The 25,863-nt window shown below is 45.5% G+C and overlaps 1 protein-coding gene across 1 annotated transcript in view; it reads right to left on the bottom strand.

The window, feature by feature from the left end:
• Nucleotides 1-218: 218 nt before the first annotated feature.
• Nucleotides 219-25,863, bottom strand: part of PROM1 (prominin 1) — a 113,639-nt gene continuing 87,994 nt past the window's right edge. The window contains exons 16-28 of the mRNA XM_029948490.1: nucleotides 21,025-21,148; nucleotides 19,317-19,420; nucleotides 17,635-17,719; nucleotides 15,146-15,292; nucleotides 14,439-14,510; nucleotides 13,319-13,411; nucleotides 12,688-12,702; nucleotides 11,361-11,414; nucleotides 8,748-8,828; nucleotides 8,568-8,636; nucleotides 5,222-5,314; nucleotides 1,574-1,689; nucleotides 219-644 (exon numbers count right to left, since the gene is read on the bottom strand). Of these exons, the coding sequence (XP_029804350.1) occupies nucleotides 590-644; nucleotides 1,574-1,689; nucleotides 5,222-5,314; nucleotides 8,568-8,636; nucleotides 8,748-8,828; nucleotides 11,361-11,414; nucleotides 12,688-12,702; nucleotides 13,319-13,411; nucleotides 14,439-14,510; nucleotides 15,146-15,292; nucleotides 17,635-17,719; nucleotides 19,317-19,420; nucleotides 21,025-21,148 (1,108 nt within the window). The 3' untranslated portion in view covers nucleotides 219-589. The remainder of the gene's footprint in view (nucleotides 645-1,573; nucleotides 1,690-5,221; nucleotides 5,315-8,567; nucleotides 8,637-8,747; nucleotides 8,829-11,360; nucleotides 11,415-12,687; nucleotides 12,703-13,318; nucleotides 13,412-14,438; nucleotides 14,511-15,145; nucleotides 15,293-17,634; nucleotides 17,720-19,316; nucleotides 19,421-21,024; nucleotides 21,149-25,863) is intronic.

Genomic DNA, 25,863 nt, shown 5'->3' with positions numbered 1-25,863 from the left:
TGGAACAGATTCTCACGCGGAACCCCCTCGGAGGAACTGGGTGTGCTGACGAATGCATTTCAGACTCCTGGCCTCCAGAACTGTGGGAGAAGACACTTTTGCTGCTTTAAGCCCCCCTCTTTGTGTAATTTGTTACAGCAGCCTTGAGAAAATGACATAGTGATGTAATTGACATCTATAATATACGTACGTGTTTCAATAAGACGATTAGAGTCAGATTTCTGAAATCACTCTTTTATTGTTCACACACACATCTGCTATTTGCTAGATTTTGTCTAGCTACAAGTCTAGGTTCCCAAGCAATGAAATGTGACACAATTCATGTCTTGTTCTGAAAGCTAAACTGGAAATGAATGAATGTATTACATATTGGAACTTTCATAGAAGTCTCGGATGATTAAAGCAAAACCTCTAAAGACAAAACAAAACAGGTGTGAACACACGCTTTTCACTCTTTGGCGCATCAGTGAAATGTTGCATAAAAAAATCACTAGACTCTGTAAAATCCAGAAGGGAAGGTTTCTTTTCCAGTATTCGGAGACACTGTAGATCAAGAACTTGTGCCGTTGGATCTGCTTAAAATTTTTGTTCATACAGTCTGAGTGGAATGATGTCTATGAAAACCAATATTACCATTTTCCATACTGTAACAAAAATAAATATACCAAAAACACCATGTTATCTCTAAGATGAAATATTCACATCATGAGTTACAAAGGCAATGCAATGGTCACGAAAAGCATGTGACAATTTGTTACATCTACAAAGAGAGTTAAAAAAAAAGCTATATTCACATTCTGCTCCCTTTAAAACCAAATACCGAAACAATCATTTTATATATTAATAAACTTAACCTATAAAAATGTCAACAATCTAACGAGTACTTCCTTAGTGCCTTGTGTGTGCTGGCCGTGTTATAAGAGGCATCAGCACTGATTTTTATCTGGCCTTGTCTAATGTTGGCATGTAATTTTAAGATGCTATTAATTCCATTTTAAAAGTCCATCATATAATAATAAAGACCTCCCCAATCCCAACTTAGGAATATGGTTTTGAAAAAGAAAAGGCTTACTTTTTGACGGACACAGTTTCAGCACTATAGAATACTAAAAAGGGAGATACAATTATTTTTTTAATTACGATCACAGCTCGACAGCTGCATCCCCCACATTTTTTTTACCCTAATACAGAGGCTAAATGAGGAAATTCAGTAGAGACACATGTCAAGAAGGAAGTGAATGGAGTGGAAAACCAAGCATAGAGGTGTGCACTACAGAGTCAAAGTGAACACTAGTAAACACAGCTATAAAGTAAAGTGCCAAATCCCCAAGACAGAGGAACTGTAAACAAGAAATAAGAAGGTTGGTTAAGGACACGGAGAAGATTAAGCAAGGAAGAGAACAGTTAAACAAGCATACGAAAATGGGTACAAAGAAGACACCTGACTAGAGGTGACCCCCTACTTAAAAAAAAGACCATCTTTAATCTCATGAGAGCTCATACTGAAGTGAGCACCACTTAGAAAGTGGCCAACCCCCCTGCCCCCACCCTCTGCAAACGCGTGTCTACTTACTCCTCATACACGTCCTCTGAATCCATTCGACGGTAGTACTTGGCCAGCTTCACAGCAAAAATGAGCGCCGGAAGTAGAAATACGGTGGCTTTTCCTATGCCGAACCAAAACAAATTCTAGGGAAAAAAAGAAAATTGGGAGGATCAGATGCCTCAAGATGGGGAGATGGAAAGCAGCAGTTCCTTTTTTTTTTTTTGCAATTGTTTTAATGAGGTCTAATTTTGTTCATTGAAACCATTTGTAAATGCAACAGAAGTTACCCACTGTATGAAGGGCTACACGTTGCTGCAACTCATTAAATCTTTCTGAAACCCTTGAGTAGATCCTATTATTATATTTATTTTACAAACGAGGAACAGAGGGAGCAAGTGGCGTAGCAAGGATTTGCATCCAGGACCCAGCCAGATGGTGTCCCTTTGCTGCCAGCCACAGGAGCGTGGCGGCCAGCAGGCCTGAGCTTAATCCCTTTTCTGAGTTGTTGGATGCGGCTAATGCCCCTTTATGGCTTTGCTCTGCATCAGATCAGTGGGCGACAGCACCTTCATCCCGTAACTATTGCGTGGAGAAGGCTGGGTCCGCGCTTGGTACTACTAGGCTCTCAACAAACATTCCATATCTAACTTAACCAATCTTACGGGTAGATCATAGGCTGCATTCAACCCTGTTTGGTTTAAAAAGCACGTTAAGGTATTTTCAAAAAATAGTCTTCAACATTTCTACGTGGGATTTCACATGAAAACTTGGAGTTCCTTCTTTCTTGAAAAAGCCTGCAAGTTCAGTCTCGTAACTGGGCCCCCATCCCCAAAAGGCAACACCAGCAGCCACTGAGTGGCGGTTCTTCCATCCAGAAGGTCTGTGTTTGGTTGGGGCCTGGACACAGCACTAGCTTTTGCAGGGGTGACACCCAATGCTACTTAACCTTATCCACCAATCAGAAGAGACGCAGTTGCGAGACCCTGTGGGCGCCATACATACACCAGCCAGTGTCCTATGCTCGGCCCACTTTGTAAATGTACAATCTGCCAGATCCCTGTAGAGGTTCAGGTCTGCGGCCGCTGCCTTAGGGGGATGTTGTAGGTGACACCAGGACAGCCTCCCCAGCCTACCGGGAGGCAAAAGGCAGCTTGGTGACAGTGCCCCGCCCCCCCAACCCTCACGGCTCAGCCACTGACGCTCTGCCTCCCGCCTGGCAGAGTGCACTGTCGAATGGCAGCGGCACCTCTTGGCCCAGAATTCCCAGTAAATTTCTTCTCCTTTCTCCATACGTTCTTTTACTGGTAGATTTCCATGCTTTCAAACCTTGCTTTGAGAGGCTTTAGAGCTTTATGACAACCATATCCTTTTACTGGAAGCTGCCGTAATTCTTCCGGGAACAATCAAGGTATAAAAGAAACACGTTGGGCAGCCTGGAGTCTATTTTCCTGGCAAAATCAAGGCCCAGCGCTCTGTCTTACTATTTAAACCACCCCGTTATAGAGCTCCAGCCTACCAACTTCCTGAGCAGCCTCCAGGTCTCCCTCCCACTGGGCCTCAATTATGGGGGGAAAGGCATCTGATAGTTGGGTGATTTGACTGGCTGGGGGCAGGCAGTGAAGACTTGATGTAAAGAGATCAATTCAGAATCAGGCAGGTTAGGGGCGCCTGGGTGGCTCAGTTGGTTCTGCCTCTGACTTCAGCTCAGGTCATGATCTCGTGGTTCATGAATTCCAGTCCCGCATCAGGCTCTGTGCTGACAGCTCATAGCCTGGATCCTGCTTCGGCTTCTGTGTCTCCCTCTCTCTCTGCCTCTCCCCATCTCATGCTCTGTCTCTCTGTCTCTATTTCTCTCAAAAATAAATAAACATTAAAATAAAAGAATCAACCAGGTTAGCTCAGGACGCACCTACAAAGCCAACAGCAGGGGTCCAAACAGCAGGACAAAGGGGCTAGGGGCTGGGGAGGAAGGAAGTGGCCAGGAAGCCAAACCTTGGGGTCAGCCTGGCTGGGAGAGGACAGGAGCGTCTCCGTTCAGGTGTGAAAGTCCATCCTGCAGATGGACGGGCACGCAGGCGGATGTGGGACAGGGAGATGACAGATGGGGCAATACAGATGTACCTGGTCAGACAGCTTCCTTCATTCAACTGCCTGTAGCAGGCAGTATGCCAGATGACAGGGACACAGCAATGCACAGGCTCTCTGCTCAGGAGGTTGACAGCTTAGAGTGTGTTTCAGGGGACAGGTCTTTTTTCTTTTTTAAGATTATTTATTTATTTTGAGAGTGGGGGGAGAGGCAGAAAGAGAGGGAGAGAGAGAATCTCAAGCAGGCACCACACTGTAAGCACAGAGCCTGATATAGGGCTTGATCCCATGAACTGTGAGATCATGGGAAAAGTCGGATGCTTAACCCACTGAGCCACCCACGAGCCACTGAAGTGGATGGGTCTTAATCAAAGAACCACACAAATGTACCGGTCAAACAGCAATAACATCTCCAAAGGAAAAGCATAGGGTTCTATGAGAGTGTATAAAAGGGAGCCCAATCTACTTGAGAAGATCAGAAAAGGCTTCCTGGAGGAAAAAACAAAAAGATATGTTTGGGCTACGACCTGAAAATTTCTCACTAACAATACTGAACATGTATTGAGTGTTAGTGCTCCAGGTATGGTATTAAAGGCTTTAAACAATCTCTCACTGAACCATCAGAACAGCCCCATTTTGGTGATAAAGCTCAGAAAAGTTCAATAATTTTTGAAAGTCACAGAGTTCAGAAAATGTACACATAGAATCTGAATCCAGAGTCTGTTTTCTCACTCACTGGCAGACTTAGAGCTAGAGTTAACTGGTTGTGGTGGGGTGGGGTGTGGAGGGGAAGAATGAGAGCAAGTAAGAGAAAGAGCATGTATGCAGTCTCCAGTCCAGGCAGCAGAAATGGCATGTGCAAAGGCCCTGAGGTAGGGCAATTGAGATGTATTTAAAGAAGTGAAGGAAAACATGTGTCTTGAGAACAGAGAGAAAGGTGACAGAATTGCAAAATGTGGCCTCAGTGGGCAAGAGGCCAATCATGCAGGGCCTGGTGTGTTCAGTTAAGGACCCTGACTGATCTTTACTGTGACAGCCGTAGGAAACCACTGAGGCACTTTAAGCAGGGGCCAGGGAGAAGGAAGGCTCTCAGAGACAGTCAGTGTATATTGAAGAGTGAATAGAGCTGGGGAATAAACTTGATTAATTGGAACTTACCATCCCAATGGGAATATCTCAAAGGTCTTTTAAATCAAAAATTAAATTAAGTTTGCTATCACTTTGGGATTGGATATATATATAGTTGCACTAAGAATCCTTTTGAATATTGGCAGTGTGCACACTAGTGACTGATCCTTTCCAATTGTTCTGAAAAAATAGTAGTTTTCTTTGTGAGGGTCTCCTGACTTCTATAAATATAAGTCTAGCAAGGAAAAAGGTAGGCAGCCACGGCTTTCACTTTTCTCAGTCTGTCCGGTATCCTAACACATTCATCTAAATTTTAGATTTCAGGTCCTGCATTCTGCAGCTGTTAACAGATCCAAACACAGAACTATTTTATAGCACTGTCTGTACTACCATTTGCAAACAAAAAAAACGAAGATTGATGAGTTTATTGTGCTTCCTTATTTTGAAAGATGAAATTCTCACCATGGGGTCGATAATGTAGCTGCACAGGAAGACGTTGACAGCAGAGTCTAACGCTGTGGCCACAGGTTTGCAGGCTGCAATCTTCTCAGTGATCTGGGAGGTAAGAAACACGGGTGAACTTGGAACAACACACACAAAAATCCACAAGAATTAGATGTGCCATTTATCTTGGACCTGTTTTCACAGAGAGGATATCTACACCCTCTATGATACGGAGCCGAGTACTGATTTCTATGGATGAATTGGATGATGTTTAAAAGTAGGTACTTGAACACAAGATGCTGATTCTCTCTGCCCCTCGGTCTCCTTTCTGCACTTGTTTTATGAAACTGTAACACCCACCCTTACCAGGCTCCTGAGAGAATGAAGTACAAGTGTCAGGTACGGGGTCTCGGTTGGTCTGCATTTCTTACCTGATCCCTTGGAGATCTGACAAAGGATGTGGAAGAAAATGGAAAGCTAATAAATCAATAATTATATGTATTAGATCAGGACTTGTCAAACTTCTTCTAGAAAGGGCCATAGAGTAGGGGCACTTGGGTGGCTCAGTTGGTTAAGCATTCTGACTTTGGCTTGGGTCATGATCTTATGGTTCATGGGTTCGAGCCCCGCATTGGGCTCTGTGCTGACAGCTCAGAATCTGGAGCTGCTTCAGATTCTGTGTCTCCCTCTCTCTCTGCCCCTTCCCCGCTCATGCTCTCTCTCCCTCTCTCTCTTTCTCTCTCTCTCTCAAAAATGAACATTAAAATAATAATAATAATAAAGAAAGGGTCAGAGAGTAAATTTCGACTTCTCAGGACAGACTGACACATTTCTGTTCCAAGTGCTGGACTATGAAACAAAATGAAAGCAACCCCAGGTGACATATAAACAAATGGGTGTGTCTGTGTGCCAATAAAACTGTGTTTACAAAACCTAGTGCTGCCTGCAGACCCCATCTTAGAAGACAGGAAACTAATAAAAAATAAAAATAAAAGTAAATTAAGAAGAAAATAGGGGTGCCTGATGGGTCAGTCGGTCGAGTGTCCAACTCTTGATTTCAGCTCAGGCCATGATCTCAGGGTTGTGGGATCAAGCCCCACACTGAGCTCTGTGCTGTGCATGGAGCCTGTCTGGGATTCACTCTGTCTTTCCCCTCTCCTCTGCTTACACACACTTTCTAAAATTAAAAATAAAAATTTAGAAGACAGAAAATGTGTCTAAACACATTTAATAAATCCCAAACAGATGCTCCAATCCCATTGACTTAAGAAAGCTATATTCATTCATTTAAAAACCTTTTGGGGTGTTTGTATGGCTCAGTCAGTGAAGCGCCCGAGTCTTAATTTCAGCTCAGATCATGATCTCATGATTTCGTGGGTTTGAGCCCTGCGTTGGGCTCTGCTTTGACAGTGTGAAGCCTGCTTGGAATTCTCTCTCTTTCTCTCTCTGCCCTTTCCCCACTCTTGCTGTCTCTGTCTCTCTCAAAATAAAGAAATAAAAGAAAATCTTAAAAAAAAAAAACCCACACAACCGTTGAGTACATACAATGAGCTAGATGTTAGCTTTTTTCCTTTATTGGTTGGCAAACCTGCCCCTTTTCTTCTCCCCTCTGTACCTTCCAAGGCAACCCATGCTAACAACTTTATTTTCACCAAGCTCAAACAACCCTACACTCTCTCTTCATAGGCTTTTTCACTGTTGGTTTTACAAAAGATGGGGTTGGAGTCATACTCTGTATGCTTTCCGCATCTTTTTTTCTCTTTTATTTATGCCCTATGAAAATCTGTCCTTGCCCCATGGCATAGCTCTGATCCATTTCATACCAACAGCCATCTAATATTCCCATGGTGTGGCTCTTGTATGACTGAACCATTCCTGTTCAGATTCACTTTGGTTTCAGGATATTTGCTTCATATTCTGGGTATGGATGTGACTAAAATGTGACTCCTTTATCTGATAGAGGAGATGCACAGGGTCTGGTGGCCATGGCGGCAATGATGATAATACATCTCTTCCACCGCTATTCCCCATGTGTGCACATGCCTTGCGCCAGCCCTGAGAAGACCCTGAGGTCTTCACATCTGGAGGCTGGAGGAGGTGTCAGCATAGACATCAGGAAGCTGGGCCTTGAAGGAGAACCAGATATGAGGCCCAGAGGGTGAGGACTAGAGGTAGGTACTGGGGAGGGGGCTATGACACAGAGGAAATCACATGGAGAAATGTGAAAGTTTCAAAGAATCAAGCAACTGGGTGTGGCTGGAATACGGAGTGGGGCAGCAAAGAGGGAGGAGGTGGCTGGTAGTCTGGGCTCACATGGCCAAGGCCCGGCAATAGATGTGAGAAGCTCATGGCCATTTGGGGGTAGTTGAGATTTTCCTGAGTCCCTAGACTTCTCAAAGCCGGTCTTGGCTAGCAGTGAGTAACCCAAGTGACTCAGCGCAAGCATCTCCCCACAAACCCTGCCCCAAAAGAATAATCCTCACAGAGGGGAGCTGGCCCAGAGCCCAAGAGGACAAAAAACTTTTCCCAAGACACTATAATTCTCCACAAGTTGGCTGCTGGGAGCAACGTGCTGCCTTGAAACCACCAGAAATTTCACTTTGCTCCTCGATCTTCCTCTTCTAATGTATTCAGGGAGACCCAACTGTTGTGGACTGAATTGTGTTCCCCAAAAGTTCCTGTGTTAAAGTCCTACCTCCTGGTATCTCAGAATGTGACTGTATTTGGAGGCAAGGTCTTTGAAGAGGCAATTCAGTTAAAACGAGGTCATGATGGTTGGGTCCTAATCCAGTGTGACTGGTATCTTTATAAAAGAAGAGGAAATTTGGGCACAGACTTGCACAGAGGGAAGACCTTGTGAAGATACACCAGGAAGATGGTTGTCTACAAGCCAAGCAGAGAGGACTCTAAAGAAACCAACACTGCTGACACCTTGACCTTGGACTTCAACCTCCAGAATTGTGAGAAAACACATTTCTGAAGCTCAAGCCACCCCTGGTCAACTGATAAACCAACAACATGGCAGGCTCAGCACTGCCCAAACCACCAATGCAAAAGGAACTCAAGTTCACTTCGAAGACACAGTCAAGTGTGGCAGGAACCCCTATAATGGTGAGCAAGGGGGCTGAGGGAGAGTGCCAGGGGCACATTCTCCTGCTCGGTGGGCAGGCCTGAGAAGGGGTCCAGCGTCAACGAGGTGTGCTGCATCTGACGCCACCTCCCATCATTGTCCCCATGTTCAAGGCCTTGACTTATCTCCTACCCAATTACTAGGAGTTTAACTTTATTTCCTCCTGATTGTATCCTAGAGTATGACCATCCTAACACTTGGCCCTCTTATGTTCATAAAAGAGAAACTACTTACTGAGATCTTGACCCACTGCAGATAGCGTTCAAAGTATCCTACTATCATGCTCCCATACTTCTGACTTTCCTGGAAAGAAGCCAAAGGGTAGTAAAACCATTAAAAGGATGCTATGCAGTCATGTGCTTATGGGCACACATCCACTTACTGGCACACTTATTTTTAAAAAAGGAAACTTACTTCAACAATAACTGAGGAAATACGGGTTCTGAGGAAGTCCTGAGCAGAATCCAAAGAGGAAATGGTATTGTTCACTTTCATCTGGAAAACACAGCAATCCGTAGGCTATCACGTGATGAAGGGATTTCATTAGTTCGCCTGTCAGTGCTGGTGCGGTCAGCTCAGCCCCACACCACCACGACTTGCTAGTCAAGAAGACAACAGAGCCAGCCAAGCCCTCTGAGGACAGGGGAACAAGAGGGTTACACATTGAGCACTCACTTTGTGCCTGACACTGGGCCAGGCCCTTGATCCAGGTTGCCTCCCTGAGTACAGGAGCTCCCCCTTACCCATGGTTTTTGTTACGCAGCGTCCAGAAGCAACGATCCTCTTTCTGATACATGGTTAGAAATGCTGACAGCAGCCTAACGCTACCCCCATGCCTACTTCATTTCACTACTCAGGCATTTTTACCACATCACATCCTCGCAATAAGGGTGAGTTGAGTATGGTATAGATTTCGAGAGACGGACCACATTCACATAACTTCTAGTACAGTACATTGTTATAACTGTTCTATTTAATTGTTGATTATTGTTGTTAACCTCTTACTGTGCCTAATTTATAAATTCAGCTCTACTGTGGCTATGCATGGGTGCAGTACCACCTGGGCTGAGTGTACCCCCATGGATAGTGGGTGCTCTTGTACTCACAGGCTGTAGGAGGGCGTTATCAGGCCCCCTTCACAGAAGAGGTAGCTGACCCTGCTTGATGTCACCAGGTTGGGGGCATAAGGCTGGGATGCACACTTAGTTTCTTGACACAGGTAAGAACTCCGACGTGGCAGCTTGGTGCAAATTAGAAAAGGCGCCCTTTCTGTTGTGCCCAGAGACCTCAGGGCACACAGCCTAGTCAGGGGGTCAAAGACGGATTTCCACCCCAACTCACCCCCACACTGGCCCCTCGTGAAGGGCCATGCACAGTTCATGCCATCACTCTGAATGTCCAGATACGCAGGATGGCAAGGGACCCGCACACAGTTACCAGTCTGTCCTCAGCTTCCCTTGGTCCCGGACACACATGTGTGTGAAATGGCAACTGTGACAAGAGGTACAGTGATGGTCCCCAAGCATAGCAAACCTCATAGAAGTGCCTTCAGGGGAATGCAGGGTCTCCTGTGCCAATGAAGACACAGGCCCAGTGCTGCCCGGGGAGTGGACTACTAGTGAAGGAGCTCACGGTTCATGGGGACACACAGTCACACTTGGTAAGAAGCTCTGTAACAAAGATCTGCAAAAAGAGCTAAGAAAAAAGCACAGGGAGTAACCTGGGATTTTTTGTTGGGGGCTACAGCCTATTCCACTCAATAAAGAAATATTTCCCGAGTTGCCCATTGGCATTGAGGTACTAGATGAACACATCACAGCCATGGAGCTCAGTTTCTGTTGTGAGGATGTCTGTGGTCCAAAGGACCCCCCTGTGGTATCAGCGGTTCCTGGCTACTGAAAGCTTCTGAGCTCTGGCTTCTTGGCCCATGACAATCGGCCTGGCAGCCTCGCTTGCTTTGGCTAATGGAACACAGATGGAGCAGCTGGTTCTAAGAAGTTGCTTAAAGGGCAGTCATGTTTCCATTCACCCTCGGGTTTCCTGGCCTCCGCCTCAGGGACATGAGGTGGCCCAGACAAAAGCTATTCCCTCAGTCTGGGTCTCTGGGTAGGAAGGTAGGCGGACAATCCTGAAGTCGACCCAGTGATGAGTGAGGCTGTGGTCAGAGGCACTGGATTCTGTAGGCAGTAGAAGTGACCAGTATACCTTCTAAGCTTACATTCTACACATCAACACACAGCTTTCACCCATGGATCTCACAGTGTGCCAAGGTGAGAAGTGCTTGTAGGAAGCAAATGGTAGGAAATCCTAATTTGGCATTTAAAATGGGTGGATAACCAAGCTTTTTAAGAAAAAAATTTTTAATGTTTATTTATTTTTGAGAGAGAAAGACACACACAGAGCACAAGTGGGGGAGGGGCAGAGAGAGAGGGGGAAACACAGAATCTGAAGCAAGCAAGCACCAGGCTCTGAGCCATCAGCACAGAGTCTGATGAGGGGATTGAACCACAAACTGTGAGGTCATGACCTGAGCTGAAGTCAGATGCTTAACCTACTGAGCCACCCAGGCATCCTCCCCACCCCTTTTTAAAAAAGTAAACTCTACCCCCTGGGGCACCTGGGTGGCTTCGTCGGTTGTGTCTGACTTCAGCTCAGGTCATGATCTCGCAGTTCATGATTTCAAGCCCCACATTGGGCTCTGTGCTGACAGCTCAGAGCCTGGAATCTGCTTTGGGTTCTGTATCTCCGTCTCTCTCATCCCCTCTCCCTACTCACACTCTATTTGTATCTTTCAAAAATAAATAAATATTAAAAAAATTTTTTTAAATATAAAGTGAACTCCACCCCCAAATGTGGGGCTTGAACTCATGACCCAGAGATCAAGAGTCATGAGCTCTACTGGCTAAGCTAGCCAGGTACCCCAAAAGATTTTTTTTATCTTAAATACTTGTAAAACCAACATCTCTGAACATCTGTGTGTGCTTTTACAATAAGACCCCATGGCAGAAAAGCAAAGTAAGTCCTTACCTCCAATCCACTGCTTTTTTGTCGAAGATCCTTGATGGTTTGGTATGCGGAGCTCTGGTGAACAAATGTACACGGTAATTTCCAACTTAATACATGACGATCACATGCCTCGTGCTCCCCTCTCCCCCTCTCCCCCAGCCAGCCATTAAATCCAGCTTTACTCTGCAATGGTTTCATTCTAGAAAGCACAGCAGATGCAAGTAATGTGCGCCTCACATACCTCTGGTGTAAGGAAAGCAGGAGAATATCAGGATCTGTACTCTAGAGCTCTGAAGGGCAGCACATCCCACACAAGGTGGAGTCAGGTTTGCCCAGTGTGGCAGGCACTACTTACAAGCTACTCAGAGTCCCCAGAGTAGCTTAATCGGAATGGCTTGGGTCAGGGATTGGTAAAACAAAGGCCAGGTCATAAATATTTTGGGCTTTGTGGGCCAAACTGTTTCCAAAGCAGTCAACTTTGCCCATTTAGCAGAAAGCAGCTGCAGACATCTATAAGTAAGGGGGCATGGCTACGTTCCAATAAAACTTTATTTACAAAAACAAGCAACAGGCTGGATTTGGCCCACAGAGTGTAGTTTTGGGGCCATAGTTTGCTCAGCCCTGGTTTACATCATAGGTCACCTGTACACAGCAATCTATTTGTAGATGGACTGCGTCAGTTCTGCAAATGCCAAGGAGGCTTGTGTCTACTTGAAGAGAAGCACTTAAGGAACATGGAAAAACCGGCTTAAAATATTAACAAATTTGTGCTTGGCATAAACAAATAGAGCAGAGAATTATGATGAGCGCAGCACACACACTAAGAATTCAGTTTTCTTTCTGAATACTCCAATGAGTTAGAAAGTTGGGAAGGAAAAGAGAGGGAGAGAGAGACGGAGATGGTAAAAACTACTTGTAGAGGTTCCAAAGTTGAAGTCAAGTGGACTAATGGGCTTCTCCACACCTGAGCAAGCCCCACTCTGTAGGACATCTCCCACAGGAGTGTAAGACTGTTCATAGTCTCTCTGGCACATCAGGACTTTCATCTCCAGGAAGCAGGTAACAGGAGAGCAGGAACCCTTCCCCCCATTTTCAGACCAGAAAATGGAAAGCTATAAGGCTTTCGGGAGGCAGAAGCAGGATCTCACTCAGGCAGAGCCTGTGTTCTCTCTCTGCTACAAACTGCCTTTCTGAGAAAGAAAAGAAACTGCCTTTGGGAAAGAAGCCAGAAGACAATGAGAAGCAAAAGAAAGGGGAAGTCAAAATAGAGCTTACGAGAGAGGAGACAGGGACCATGGCCCATCGGATCAGTGAATGGAGTTAATGAGGCAGAGAGAAAAGGACTTACCCTTGCCTTCCCATACTTCTTGGCAGGGTTTGGAGAAAAAGAATTTGAGAATAAGTGTGAGTGAGTCCAGAGCACAGAAATCAGTGCCCCAGCGAGGTGCTGGCTTCTGAGGCCTATGGAGCCCAAGGGAGCCAGCGCAAAGCATGCGGGGCAAGCAGGGAGCTGACCTACCTGGTCACGCACAAGTGGAAAAGGCAAGGAGGTAAAGCACAAAAGGGGTGGTAACACTGAAAATCTGTCCTCTTTGAAGCCCAACTACTATCATTTATTTATTTATTTTTATTTTTTAAAGTATTAATTTTTTTATTTTTGAGGGAGAGAGAAAGAGAGAGAGACAGAGAGGAAGTGGGGGGAAGGGCAGAGAGAAAGGAGAGCTGCCAGCGTGGAGCCTGATGTGGGGCTAGAACCCATGAACCGTAAGGTCATGACCTAAGCTGAAACCGAGTGGAACGTTCAAGTGACTGAGCCACCCGGGTGCCCCAACTTTCATTTTTATTTCACTGAGCTCAGTTCCTTAGCCGGAGGCCAACTGGGTTTAGCCTTGGGAGGTGCAGATGCTTCCTTAGGCTACAGGAGTCTACTAGAGAAATGGGTTTTGCTCGGGTCACGGGGAAAGGTTGCTGAGTGTTACCATTGACTGTTCCAACGGGATGACACGGTCACGGTGAATCATTCTAATGGTCTGTGCATTATTTTTCAGGGACTGTTTCAAATTTCCATGGGTCTGCAAAGAGAATAAAATAAACAAAGATTGACACCATCTTTCCGGACTTTGGAGCACTCTCTCTAACGCAGGGGCTCGGAGTCAGGGTAGCCGTGACCAGACTGTAGCCCTCCTTGTATACTGTGGGCGTGGGGCCCACCGGGCATGGGGCCACACCAAGATGTCCTACTTCAAATCACTGGATCATGAACTCTGAGTGGCCACCCAAACCCATTAGCCCTTCCTGAGTGCCAGAGGGTGTGCTCTCTTTTCTTACCTCAGCATAACACAGCCGCTAGAAAGCCACTTCACAGCAGTGATAGCCCCATTTTACAGATGAGAACACAAAGGCTTAACTGAGAAATCTTTCATTTAACCCACACTTAAATAGTGTTTCATATAGTATTGTGTGATATATTATTGCTCCCATTTTACAGATGAGGAAGCTAAGGCACAGAGAGGTGAAACATCTTGTCCAAGTTTCCATCATTAGGAAGTGACTGAGCCAGGATTTAAATCCCAGTCTTCCTCCAGAGTCCAGGTTCCTCGTGGCCATGCTCTGCTGCTCCGTTCATCATAGCCATTTAGTCACCAGCCAGCAGGGGAAGTGAGGAAGAAACGCTTACGGGGCTTCAGTAGTGTCTTGGCCTTCCCTCATCTACCTGTTATCAGTGATGCAAAGCACCAAATGGAAATCCCCCCTCCCACGTCCTCAGTCCATTCCCTACACCACAAGAAAAATGGCATGCGTGTGCGCAAGTGAACGTGTGTTTGGTGCCAGAGGGGTCGATGGGGTGAAGACAGAGCTGGTGCTAAAGCAGTGAGGGCACCTGCATCGCCAGCAGAGATTGGGAGCAGGTGCCTGCACCCTGAAGGCACCCTGGGAACATCTGTGTGCTCACAGACTTCTGGACCCCACAGCAGAGGGTGCTGATGGGAAGTCTTGACCTGCCCAGAGCTCACTTGTGGTATAAGGGAGCGAACAGTAGTACCGACATTTGACATCTGTAACGATTACAGCATTTAAAATCAGACTGTCTGAACTCACCAAATGGTTGGCTTTTACTTCTAGATCATCTGCGAAGGATAAAAGATGCACTTTGGTGGGGGTTTTACTCAGCTGCAAAAGAGTGGAAAACAACTGTGTCAACAGTGTGGGATTTTTACGCCTTAACGGTATCCGACAGGCAACAGGGTGAACGACGGTCCACGGCCATAAAGGCTGTGACAAAGGCTACATTCTTCTTTATTTATATACAGTCATATTATTTTTATCCAACCCCATCCAGCCATAAAAAGAAATTGAGGACCGATCCATGCCACAATGGTGATGGATCTCAAAAACTTTAGGCTACACGAAAGGAGGGAGTTAAGGCCGTAAGACACAAAAGACCATATGCCTTAGGATTCCATTCAGATTCCATTCAAGCAAAATACCCAGAATAGGTAAATAGTGGGGTGGTTACCAGGGCTGGGGGGTGGGGTGGGGGGTGTGGAACGGGGACCAGCTGTGTAATGGGACAGGGCTTTCTTTGGGAGTGATGAAGACGTTTTGGAGCTGGATAGAAGTGATAGTTGTGTGACACTGTGATTATACTGCACGCCAATGATTTGTTCACTTTAAAATAGTTCATTTGTGTTACATAAATTTCATCTCAACTTAAGAAAAAACACCAAAAAGAAAAAGAAAACCCAAACCCACAGGTATCTGATGTTATTTTTCCCAAAAGATCAAGCATGAACTCATGGTCACACCTCAGCCAAGTAGACGTCATAATTTATGGTGTCTATTCCCGAAAGGCCGAAATCCATAAGGTTTTTTCTTCCTGCTTCATCCAGCAGAACGATATTGTCAAGATTTACTTCCATATTTTGAAAATCATTGTTTATGTTTCCAGCCTGCTGCATGATAAAAAGAAAGGTTGTAAATTAGTCCATTCTTCAAGACAGTCCCACACTTAATGCTTTAAAAGAGCAATAAGATGACAAACAAGAGACCAAAAACACAGACATGCACCTGACCGGCATTTCTTCCTGGTGATCTTCTTTCCCGCCCACCCCTTCCCTGTTTCCCGGGCTCCTTCCTTGCGCCCCGTGCCAAGCACTAGGTGAGGAGGTTGGATGCAGAGCAAACTAATATTCCACCTCTGTCCTCAGGAAAGAGGTAGTGTCATAATAAAGGCACATGAGCTGCATCAGGACACCAGGGGCAGGAGACAGTCTTCAGAAGTAGGGGACTGGAGAGGACACCGGAGAGGAGGTGGCTTCTGAATGAGTCTTGACAAACACAGATGCTGACAGGGGCCAGGCAAGCTTCATCCCAGGGGAAGGAGGGAGCTCACACTGGGCTTGGGTAGTGGGGACACGTGAGATCATGGGAACACGGCTGACGACTTGGGGTTGTCCTAAGAGGCAGTCAGTAGTTTCAGGCAGCAGTAGTGCCTGAGTGTCCCTAGTGCTCTGTCTCTGGTCCACGGAGAAAATGAAACATGGCAGGATGTCAAATAAGTAGAGGGTATCTAGTTAGTGCTTGGTTACAAAGTAGTATTTTATTTATGTGTACATGCAAGGAATGTTTATGGAGGATAATCAACACAATGGAAAATACAATACATTACAAAATTTCTATTCAGCTTTTTCTCTTTTTATTATACATAAAGAGAGCATGAGTTGGGGAGAGGGGTAGAGGGAGAGGGAGAGAGAGAGAGAGAGAGAGAGAGAGAGAGAGAGAGAGAGAGAATATCTTAAGCAGGCTCCATGCCCAGTGCAGAGCCTGACTCTGGGCCCCATTCCAAAAACCTGGGATCATGACCTGAGCCAATATCAAGAGTCAGATGCTCAACCACTGAGCCACCCAGGTGCCCTTGTATTCAGCTTTTAAACAAACCTCTTCACATCTGAAAACTGTCAGGCCATGAAGGTTTCACGATGCCTCTGGAAGCCTTCTGTGATGCCTCAGTGAGCAAACTGTGGCATTTGGGGATCCACTTCTTTCCTTGGTATCCTTGGTATCTGCTTCCATTAGGAAGCCCAAAAGAAATAAGCTCCTTAAGTTCTTTTCTATGAGAAGGCCAGAAGGCCTCCAGGTATGAGGAGGTGGACAGGGTAGGCTGACAGCACCCTAGGCCTGGGCAGCTGAATCTCTCTTGCTCCTTCTTCTGTCCAGTGCACTCTGGAGTGGCCTCTCCGCAGAGTCTTAAGGCACAAGACTTGGGTGTGGGTTTGGGCAAAGGAGAAGAGGAAGTCATTCCACTCTGTCTGCTTCCATCATTGTGGCCATGCCGTCTGTCTTGCGGAGGGCCAGCAGAGCTCAGCAGAGCCCCCCTGGAGTCCGGGGGCCACAGCCATGAGACACGAGGGGCCATGACTGTGTGGGCCAGAGTTATGGGTACCTTGTTCTCTCCTCAGGGACCTGGCAGAAGAGGGTGGCCAGTGTTGCAGAGCCATCTCTCTGGAGTTTGTTCCCCTAGGAACACTGACACACAGCAAGATAAAATCTTCTTGTGTAGCGTCTACAGCAAGGCCTCTTTAGAGCATTTGCGTAGTCTACTAGAGAAACTCATACATCCATAAAGACAACTGGTTGGGAAAGATGAAAATGTTTTGGAACTTGACAGAAGTGAGGGTTGCATGATTTTGTGAGTGTACTAAATGCCACTTTAAATTGGTGAATTTGGGAGTCTGGGTGATTCAGTTGGTCAAGCGTCCAACTCTTGGTTTTGGCTCAGAGCATGAGCTCATGCTTCGTGGGCTCAAGCCCCATGTTGGGCTCTGCACTGACAGCATGGAGCTTTCTTGAGATTCTCTCTCTCTCCTCTTTCTGCCCTCCCCCACTCGCACTCCCTATCTCTCTCAAAATAAATAAATAAACATTAAAAAAATGAAATGGTGAACTTTATCTCATGTGAATTTCATCTCAATTAAAAAAAAATGAATGGGGTCCCCAGGTGGCTCATCAGTCGAGCATTCAACTCAGGTCATGATTTCATGGTTTGGTTCATAAGTTCAAGCCCCACATTAGACTCTGTGATGACAGCTCAGAGCCTGGAGTCTGCTTTAGAGTCTGTGTCTTTCCCTCTCTCTGCCCCTCCCCCACTTATGCTCGCTCGCTCTCTCTCTCTCTCTCTCTCTCTCTCTCTCTCCCTCTTTCTCTCAAAAATAAACATTACAAAAAAAGTATTTCTAAAAAAAATGAAAGATTTGCTACAAAAATGTCAATTTCATGATCAGTTCCAATTCCTTACCTCCTGAATATTGAGATGTTCACTGATATTGTAGCTGTTCTCTAGCTTAAGTGTGGCATAAATACCTCTATTTTCTTTGCAATCACTGTAAGAATAAACAGAGAAATCATGATCTAGAAAGGCAGCTGTGGCTGCCTCTGTCCACTGCTAAGGATGGAGAGAAAGGTTCACGGTTGATCTTTTATCTGAATCTGTGAGCAGAGAAGCGGCTTCTGAGCACTGATGCACGAGACAGTCACCAGCGCACCCCCGTGTCCACCATTCCTGCCTCATTCCCTGCTTCACTAAACATCCCATCTTTCGAACAGGTACAGTAACACTGATAAATCATCCTTCTGTTTGTCTCCTTTGCGTTTTTAGAAAAAAGCCATGAGGCATAACAAGTTCACAAATTGGGAAGAAATCAACTCTCATAAAAAACAAACAGCAAACAGCCAACGCCTGCTAGAAAGTGGTATGTTGCAAAGCGTATCCTGGGCTTCATGGAAAGTTTCAATCAAACCCCTGCCAGAACATCTGCGTCCATATTTTCACGGTTGAGCTTCACTCACTAAACAGACAGTGGGGTGTAAACTCTGATGGCAGGATGGAGATAGGGAAGGGGGCCACATATACCCAGACAGCCAGACACCTAACTTGGCCTCACCTCTCTGTGCTTCTCTAAAATGTGCAAAACGCCTCCTCAACTGAACTAAGAATGATGGGCTCATCTGAGGCATATCCCTGCTGCTGACACAGCCACTTTCTTGGAGTGCCTTTTCTCTGTCCAACAGCCTGAGCCCTCTAGCTCTGAGGGATGCCTGGGAGAAGCAACTTTCCCACATCCCTAGGAGACGTGATGCTCCTCTCCAGGGAATCCTGAGTAGGCTGGTGTTGTTGGAGCAGAAAGCTTGATACATGAACCAGCAGAGGTAAGACTCTGAAGGAGCCAGAGTCACAAAGAGCTGGCAGGCCAGGCCAAGAAGCTTGGCTTTGTCCTTTCAGCCCAGGGATGGTTTAATGGTGCCAAGAAACTCCAATCGATGGATAATGTCTGCCTACAATATGCTGTGGAGAAGGATTCTGGGACTCTCCAGGCTATGAACAAGACCACAGCTGACTACCGATGTCTGCCATGAGAGTGAGGTAAAATGGGGTGGGCATGTGTGCCACTCATTTGCTATCTCTGCTAGCAGCAATGGGGAGCCTGTAAACCCGACTGAACAAAGAGGAAGTGAAACTGCCCAAGATCACCAAGGCCTGCTCCCTGGTGGTAGAGCCAAGACTGGAGCTCAGGCAACCTGACCTCACAGCCTGGCCCTTCAGGATCAGCATGTCTGAAATTTGGACCCATCGCTGAGTTCTTATTATACATGGTATTTGCTTGGGGCAGGCTGATTCCTGTACAGGAGTCTTCTGAGGGTCTCATTAATGCATCTTAGGGTCACCTTAACCAGTGAGGTCTAGCATATACTGGGCAAGGAGACCTTGAGACATCATCATGCCGAAGTCTAGAAGGCTTTCAGGAGAAGGATTCTCTTTTTAGTCCTACTTCTCTACTATCTCTTTGGCAAGACTAGAGAACCACTTAATTCTGAAACTGGGAAGCCTTATCAAACTTAAAGACATTTTGAAAGCAAAATTCTCATTCTGGAGCAACAACATTTTCATTAGCAAAAAATGCACAATGCAATTCTGTATACCTATAAACTTGTTCGAAAGTGAGATTAATATCCGGTTTGTTAAATACCATGCCAGAGAGATAGTGTTTCCAATTTTCATTTAGTAAGTACGGTGTGTCCAAAACCTAGAACAAATGAAAAAAAAAAACCTTTTATTTTAAAAAAAGATACTTTTACACTAATATACATACATATAATAAAATATTCTGTTAAATATATTTCAGGGATTTTCAGATCATGGTTTTCCTCATTGATTTCCAACTTAAAGTCAGAAGATAATAGTATGATTGGAAAAACGTTGACTGACCACTGAGTAATCTCAATAAGAATTACTGAAATCGGTTTTCTTTTTGAGAATGCTTCTCTTAGTAAGACAAACAGATAGGAATGGTTGAAGAAGAGACAACTGATTCAGAATAGCTAACAGAAAGCCATGAAGCAGCTAGTTGACCTTTTCACTACTTCTCTCTAGATTAAATGAATTAAAACTTGCATACTCTCTCGCTTCGCATCACATATTTAAGATGGTAAATATATATTATATGTATAATATGTCATGTATATTAAGATGGGCTCATTAATGCATGACCATGTATGTGCTTGAGGAATGTAAATGGTTTCAAAACATCCCCTATTTTTAAAGAAGTCATTTTTGCACTTTAACACAGCATGGAAGATGATAAAGTCTGGTTTGATGTGTCACTATTATTTTTCATCAAGAGGCCAAATGGACAAAATTGGACAAATCGACACTCCCAAGTTAATTTTCCTCAACCAGCTAATAAAGAGAACACCATGACAACTGGTTACTGTAGTAGTTACTCACCGGATTTCCTAACAGATTTGAAGCATAAAAATATGTGCAATAAAACAGGAAAACAGAAATATATCTTAAAAATCAGATTCGGGAGGAAAGCCAGAGTGACAAGACCAACACGTGGGCCATATCTTCCTCATTAATTAGTGAAGTTGAACAGAGAACAGGTCCCTAGAGTCCACAGGACTTAGTTTCAGAGGGAGCAAGTGAAGCTTGAATTCATTTCCCAATGGCCTTGTCAGACGTCTGCCAGGGGCAACATCGTTTTGCACCCACAAGATATGGGGGAAATCAAAGGTCCTAGTCAAGCCTTTCTATAACGGGTGTAGAATTTTTCGGGGTCTCACTTCAAATTTAGGGCCTTGAAACCACCTGTGTGGGCAACTCATTTGTGAAACTCTTTTAAATGTCAGAAACCTCCAGGGGTACCCCAATTTGGGAATTTTCTCTTCCAGTTTATTACAATCCACATTGATGAAGAGGCCTTAACTCCTGGCGCTAATTTCACCTGACATTTGAAAAATAATAATACCACTATGGGATGCCTGGGTGGCTCAGTTGGTTAAGTGTCCAACTTCAGCTCAGGTCATGATCTCACCATTCCAGGGTTCAAGACATGCATCGGGCTCTGTGCTGACAGCTCGAAGCCTGGAGCCTGTTTCAGATTCTGTGTCTCCTTTGCTTTCTCTGCCCCTCCCCTCACTCTCTCTCCCTCAAAAATAAATAAAGCATTTTAAAAAATTTAAAAAAGAAAAAAGAAAATACCACCATATTTTCTTGCTCTGATAAAGTGAAGGGATTTTAACTTACTGGATGAATACCAAACTGTTCATCTTTTTGCACCCACAAGATATGGGTAAATCAAAGTTCCTAGTCAAGCCCTTCTGTAATGGGCCCCAAAAGCATGTGTACCTGGAATAACTTCCTATTTTGGTAAGGCTCACAGAGCAGTTTTTCCACGTTTGTACCAACGACAAAAGTGAGAACCACGATGGTCATCAATATCCAACAAAACAGGAAGCTGACTCCAGCCCCACTGGAAAAAAAGGAAAAACAGAAATAAAGTTAAGAGTTCTTTGGTAAATTATTCAATATTCAGGGGGCCCTGGCACTTGGTTGGTAGAGCATGTGACTCTTGATCTCAGGGTCATGACTTTGAGCCCCGAGTTGGGTGTAGAGAGAAAAAAAGAAACAAACCATACATCCAATATTACCTACTGGTACTTACTAATTCTATGTATGCAGTGTAGGAAATGGACCTAGAATCTTCACTTAGTACAGGTTAAGTGAGCCGACCAGCTCGGAAGCGGAGGCAGACAGCAGTAAGCACGGTGACTCTTCCGTCCCAGGCACATAGTGAGGGAGGCCTTGGAATTAGTCTCTGGTCTCCCTGCAGCCCAGCACTTTGGTTCAGACATGGCCTGTCTGGAATCACGTGAGTGAACCTGGCCTTCTGCAGGCCACATAGTGAGTGGGGAGGTGCCGAGGCAGGAGATGTACCTCTGGGAGTCTGAGGGGGCCAGCGTGGTTCTGCATCCAGAAGGAGGGCTGCAAGTGGCACCAATAGAGCTAAGAGGTAGGCAGGGGTGCGTGAGACGGGGCCTGGCTGGTCCAGGAAGGGGAGGCTGCTGAGGGCCTTGAGACACCAGAGGAACATAGCCCAGTGTCTCTCTGAGGAAGAACATTCTAGGCAGAACGTGGGGACAGACAGATGCCCATGTGGATGGGACTACCACTGAGGAAGTTGTCGTCTGGGGTGGTGGCCTGGTGTGGTTGCAGGCGGTGGCAAGAAGTCAGCCGACAGAAGAGAGGGGACATGGGATAGGGCCAAAGATTCTGTGCAGGAGAAGGCAAGGAGGGGTCTGGGGTGAAGCCGGAGCTTGTCAGCAGGGAAAGGAGACACTGGTGCTCAGGAAGGAAGGAGAAGGTGGCATCTGGTCCTGCTGTCTGTGAGAGCTGGCAGTGGACATGATGCAGGCAGTCAGCTGTGTCTGGAGCACACATATCCGGGTAACAGGCTTGCATGAGGCAAGTGGCTGCTTAGAAGCAACCACTGGTCCCCAGAGCCGGGAATCCAGGAGGAAGCAGCCCAGAGCTGGTCCTGGGGACTTCACTTGAGGAGCAGGTGGCAGAAAGGCAGCCAGAGAATAAGACCACCAGGAAGACTCATGAAGTAGGAGGAAACCACTAGGGCTCAGGGTCACTGATGGGGAAATAAAGGCAAATCTGTAGGAGAAGGAGTGGGCAGCAGTCCCAAACCCTGCAGAAAGGGCACAGCCAGGAGGAGCTGAAGCCAGTCCAGTGCCTGGAGGCGTAGAGGTGCTGCTGACCTGAGGGAAGGGGCATCGTGGCCTTGTGCAGGATGTGGAGGTGAGGAAACAGGCAGCAAGCATCATTATTTTTGATATCTGTGAAGGGAAGAAGTGGTGTTGGGAGAGGTCTGCTGCTTTCATGTTTAAAAAGGGGAGAAGAAAACACAGTTAAGTGATGAGAAACAAATCTAGGAGAGGGGAAGAGAATGAGGACGCAGGAGGGGGAAGGCTCATCCATGACACCTTTTGGCTGTGCACAGGGATTGAGATTGGGAACAGGAAGTGAGACGGTGCTAGAAGGGAGGGATCCCTCTCTCTGCACTTGACCCTGCATGTGTGCATGTGAATGCAGGTGCACTGGAGTTTTGGTGATGGGAAATTTGTACAATGGCTTTTATTTCCTTTGTGAAGAAGGAGGTAAAGACAACTGCTAAGAGAGGTGCAGAGAGGATGGACGTGTCAGTGTGGAAAAGCCATTGCTGAACAAAGGAAGGAAGGAGGGGCGAGAGGGAGCGATGGAGGAAGGGAGGTGGAGAGGGAAGGAGGAAACTTGTACGGCTGTGAAGGATCCATTCGAGGCGGGGATCATAATTTTGTAGGGATACCAATGTGCCCCATTACATGACGTCTGTCTAGAATGCTCAGTTACTCTGGTGTCTGTCTAGAATGCTCAGTTACTCCGGTGTAAACACAGACAGAGCAAACTATTGAATCAGTCTGGGTGGAAGAGCCAGATCATCACTGATGATTGTACTGTCACTGGTGCAGAAAGGAAGGATGCTCAGAAGTGTGTGCTCGGCTGATGTACTTCGTAACAACAGCATCCCTTCCAAAGGGCATGATTCTGCCTAGTGGACACCCTTAAGGAATGAAATTACGGATATCTGCCTGATTTGGCTGAAATAGATAGCAAGATATTCCCACCGGAGGGGTCTCTAGCACTCTGCACTTCTCTGACCTAAAAGGCTTTTGAGCAAAAAGAAAGGGAACAAGTGGGAAATATATGCTAGTCACCACGGTTTGAATCGTGTGCATGAGCACGTGTGTATATTAGAGTTATTTAAAAAATTCAAAACCTTTGGTAGAACACTTCAAAATAGCACTGTTAATCTAAAGAACTTATTTCCTTTATTTCTTATTTCTTTTTCCTTTATTTCTTAAGCATGCCCATATCTAGATAAGGAACACAGCACTGCCAAAGGCCAGTTTTTGTAAGGTCAATCAGATAAGAATGGTTAATGTGTGTTGAAAGTATAAAAAGGAAAAGGAGAGTATAAGTAAAATAAGAACAAGAAAAATAACATGCAACACAGACTATGCGGCCGGACGTAATGAATGTATTTGTTATCTGGATCTTTGCAGAAATGTGTACTGACTCACGGTCTACGCAGCTGTGAGAACGACACACGCATCGTCTTGTGAGCCCTTGTTGAACATCTGAGGGACTTTGGTCAACAATCCACGGCAGCCAGCCTAGTTACATTTCACTGGCCGCAGGAATGTCCCACTTCCTGGTGGCCGACGTTTGTGTCATTTCCAATGCCTCCCGATTATTATGACTAAAGCTGCAAAAACATTTCTCTGCTTGTGATACTTTGTCCATAGTTGGGTCCTACTTCCTTAAAATTGATCCCCTAAAATGGAATGACTTGGCCAAGGAGCTTATTGTGTCTTTGTGGCCCCTGCTACAGCCTGACAAAATGCTTTCTGAAGTATCTGTAACCACTGAATGGCCACTGGTCATGTAAGGGCGCCCATTTTGTGACTGCATGGCTACCTGGGTACTAGCCTTTCTTCAAAGCTCTGGATAATTTGAGCATGGTTTTTCAAGAACTAAAACTGGAAACTTCACAGTGGGCTTCAGTATAAGAGACTGTTTTCTTGCTGCCTTGTTTAGGTGTCCTTACCTCCAGGGAAACCCCCATGTACCCCTGAGACAGATGGACATTCCTCGGCTCCTAAAATGCTCCCTGGACCCTCAGAAGACACAGGACCAGAGCAGAGCCAGAGATCTCTGTCTTTCTCCCCCCCTCCCCCAGACCTCTCTGCTAGGATCTCCCTGGGAGATAAGGGTTCTTGCTTGGTTCTTGAAGAGACTATGCTCTTCAGCACCAACAGCAACGGTTGGTGTTACTGTTTCTATGAGCAGGTGGTGTTGTGGTTGCAGCTGAATAAAACATCCTTTCTTGTTTCTACAAGCAGACAAACGGTTTTTACAAAGTTATATTCTTCTAATTAGTTTGATTAGACAGACTACACTTGTATCATTTTTTCCCCTTTGTACTATCAAGTGGTTTACCAGATGTCTCAAGAGATGGAAGATCCTGTCAAGCATGAATTCCACACTGAGCCACGGGTGGCGACAAGACAGAGCCCACAGCCACCAGCTTTTTTTCCTATTGGGTGATACATCCCTTGCTCCTAAGCCGCGGGTTTCTTGTGTGGCATTGTCTCTTTAGAGATTCCTTCCTCTGAGAAGTGAGAATTATATCCAAACTGAAGTAATTTTAGCCTCCATCAAATTGCTTATGACTCCCCTGTTTCCTTTTTCTTTGACACTGGATAGCACATAATTTGGTTTTGCCTCTTAAAAATGTGCAAATAGAATGTTAGGAAAAGTGAATCTGTTCAGAAAAATTTATGCCCTCCCATCAAGCAGCTACAAAGATATGATATATAGATCCACTGTCAAAACACTGACACGACAGCCAGTCCCAGGATTAGTAGATTCTGAACACTGAACTCATTTTCCATCTGCAGCCGGGCACACTACTAAACCAAAAGGCGGAGCAATAGACTCTTCCTTGCTGCGTTAATTTCTTATGTGTAACCATGTGAGCCAATAAGCTCTACTGTGCATGGAGTTCTGTTCAACTTTGTCCAAATCTGGCAGACTCCTGTGTTGTTAGTTTTAAAATTATTTGTAAAAACTCTGATGCCTGCATTCGTGTTAGTACAGGGTTGTTATACTATCCTGGAGCTGAAAGGCTTGAGGGCAAAGCCTTACAATCATCAGAGCTCATAAGTCTGAGGAATTATTGTAGTGACCCAATGTTTGAAAAAGCATGTTCATGCATGACCCTGGCTTGCCAGCCTTTCCCAGCCTGGTACTCGGGACATAAGCAAGTACTGCCATGGCTGAGGTTTTGATTTTCCATGGCTCCAAGGACTTGTTCCAAATCTTCACCTTCCTCTCCAGCCCCATCACGCTCCCTGCTATTGATTCTTGATGGATTTATTGGAAAAGAAAATATCAGTGTAGAACCCACACAGCTTCTTCTCTGGGGAGCATTCAAAGCTTTAACCTCTGCCTCTGAGTTTATGTTTCTGGCTCCATCTGCTGTCACACCCACATCGTGCCCTGTGAGCTTTGTCACACCCTAGTAAAGTTTTCGTTTTTATTTATTTATTTTTATTTATTTTTTATTTTTAAAAAGTT

Source organism: Suricata suricatta, chromosome 1 (genome assembly GCF_006229205.1).
Source record: "Suricata suricatta isolate VVHF042 chromosome 1, meerkat_22Aug2017_6uvM2_HiC, whole genome shotgun sequence".
In the NCBI taxonomy this organism is placed as follows: Eukaryota; Metazoa; Chordata; class Mammalia; order Carnivora; family Herpestidae; genus Suricata; species Suricata suricatta.
The sequence above is the reverse complement of the archived record's forward strand: the minus strand, read 5'-3'. Positions and strand labels throughout refer to the sequence as shown.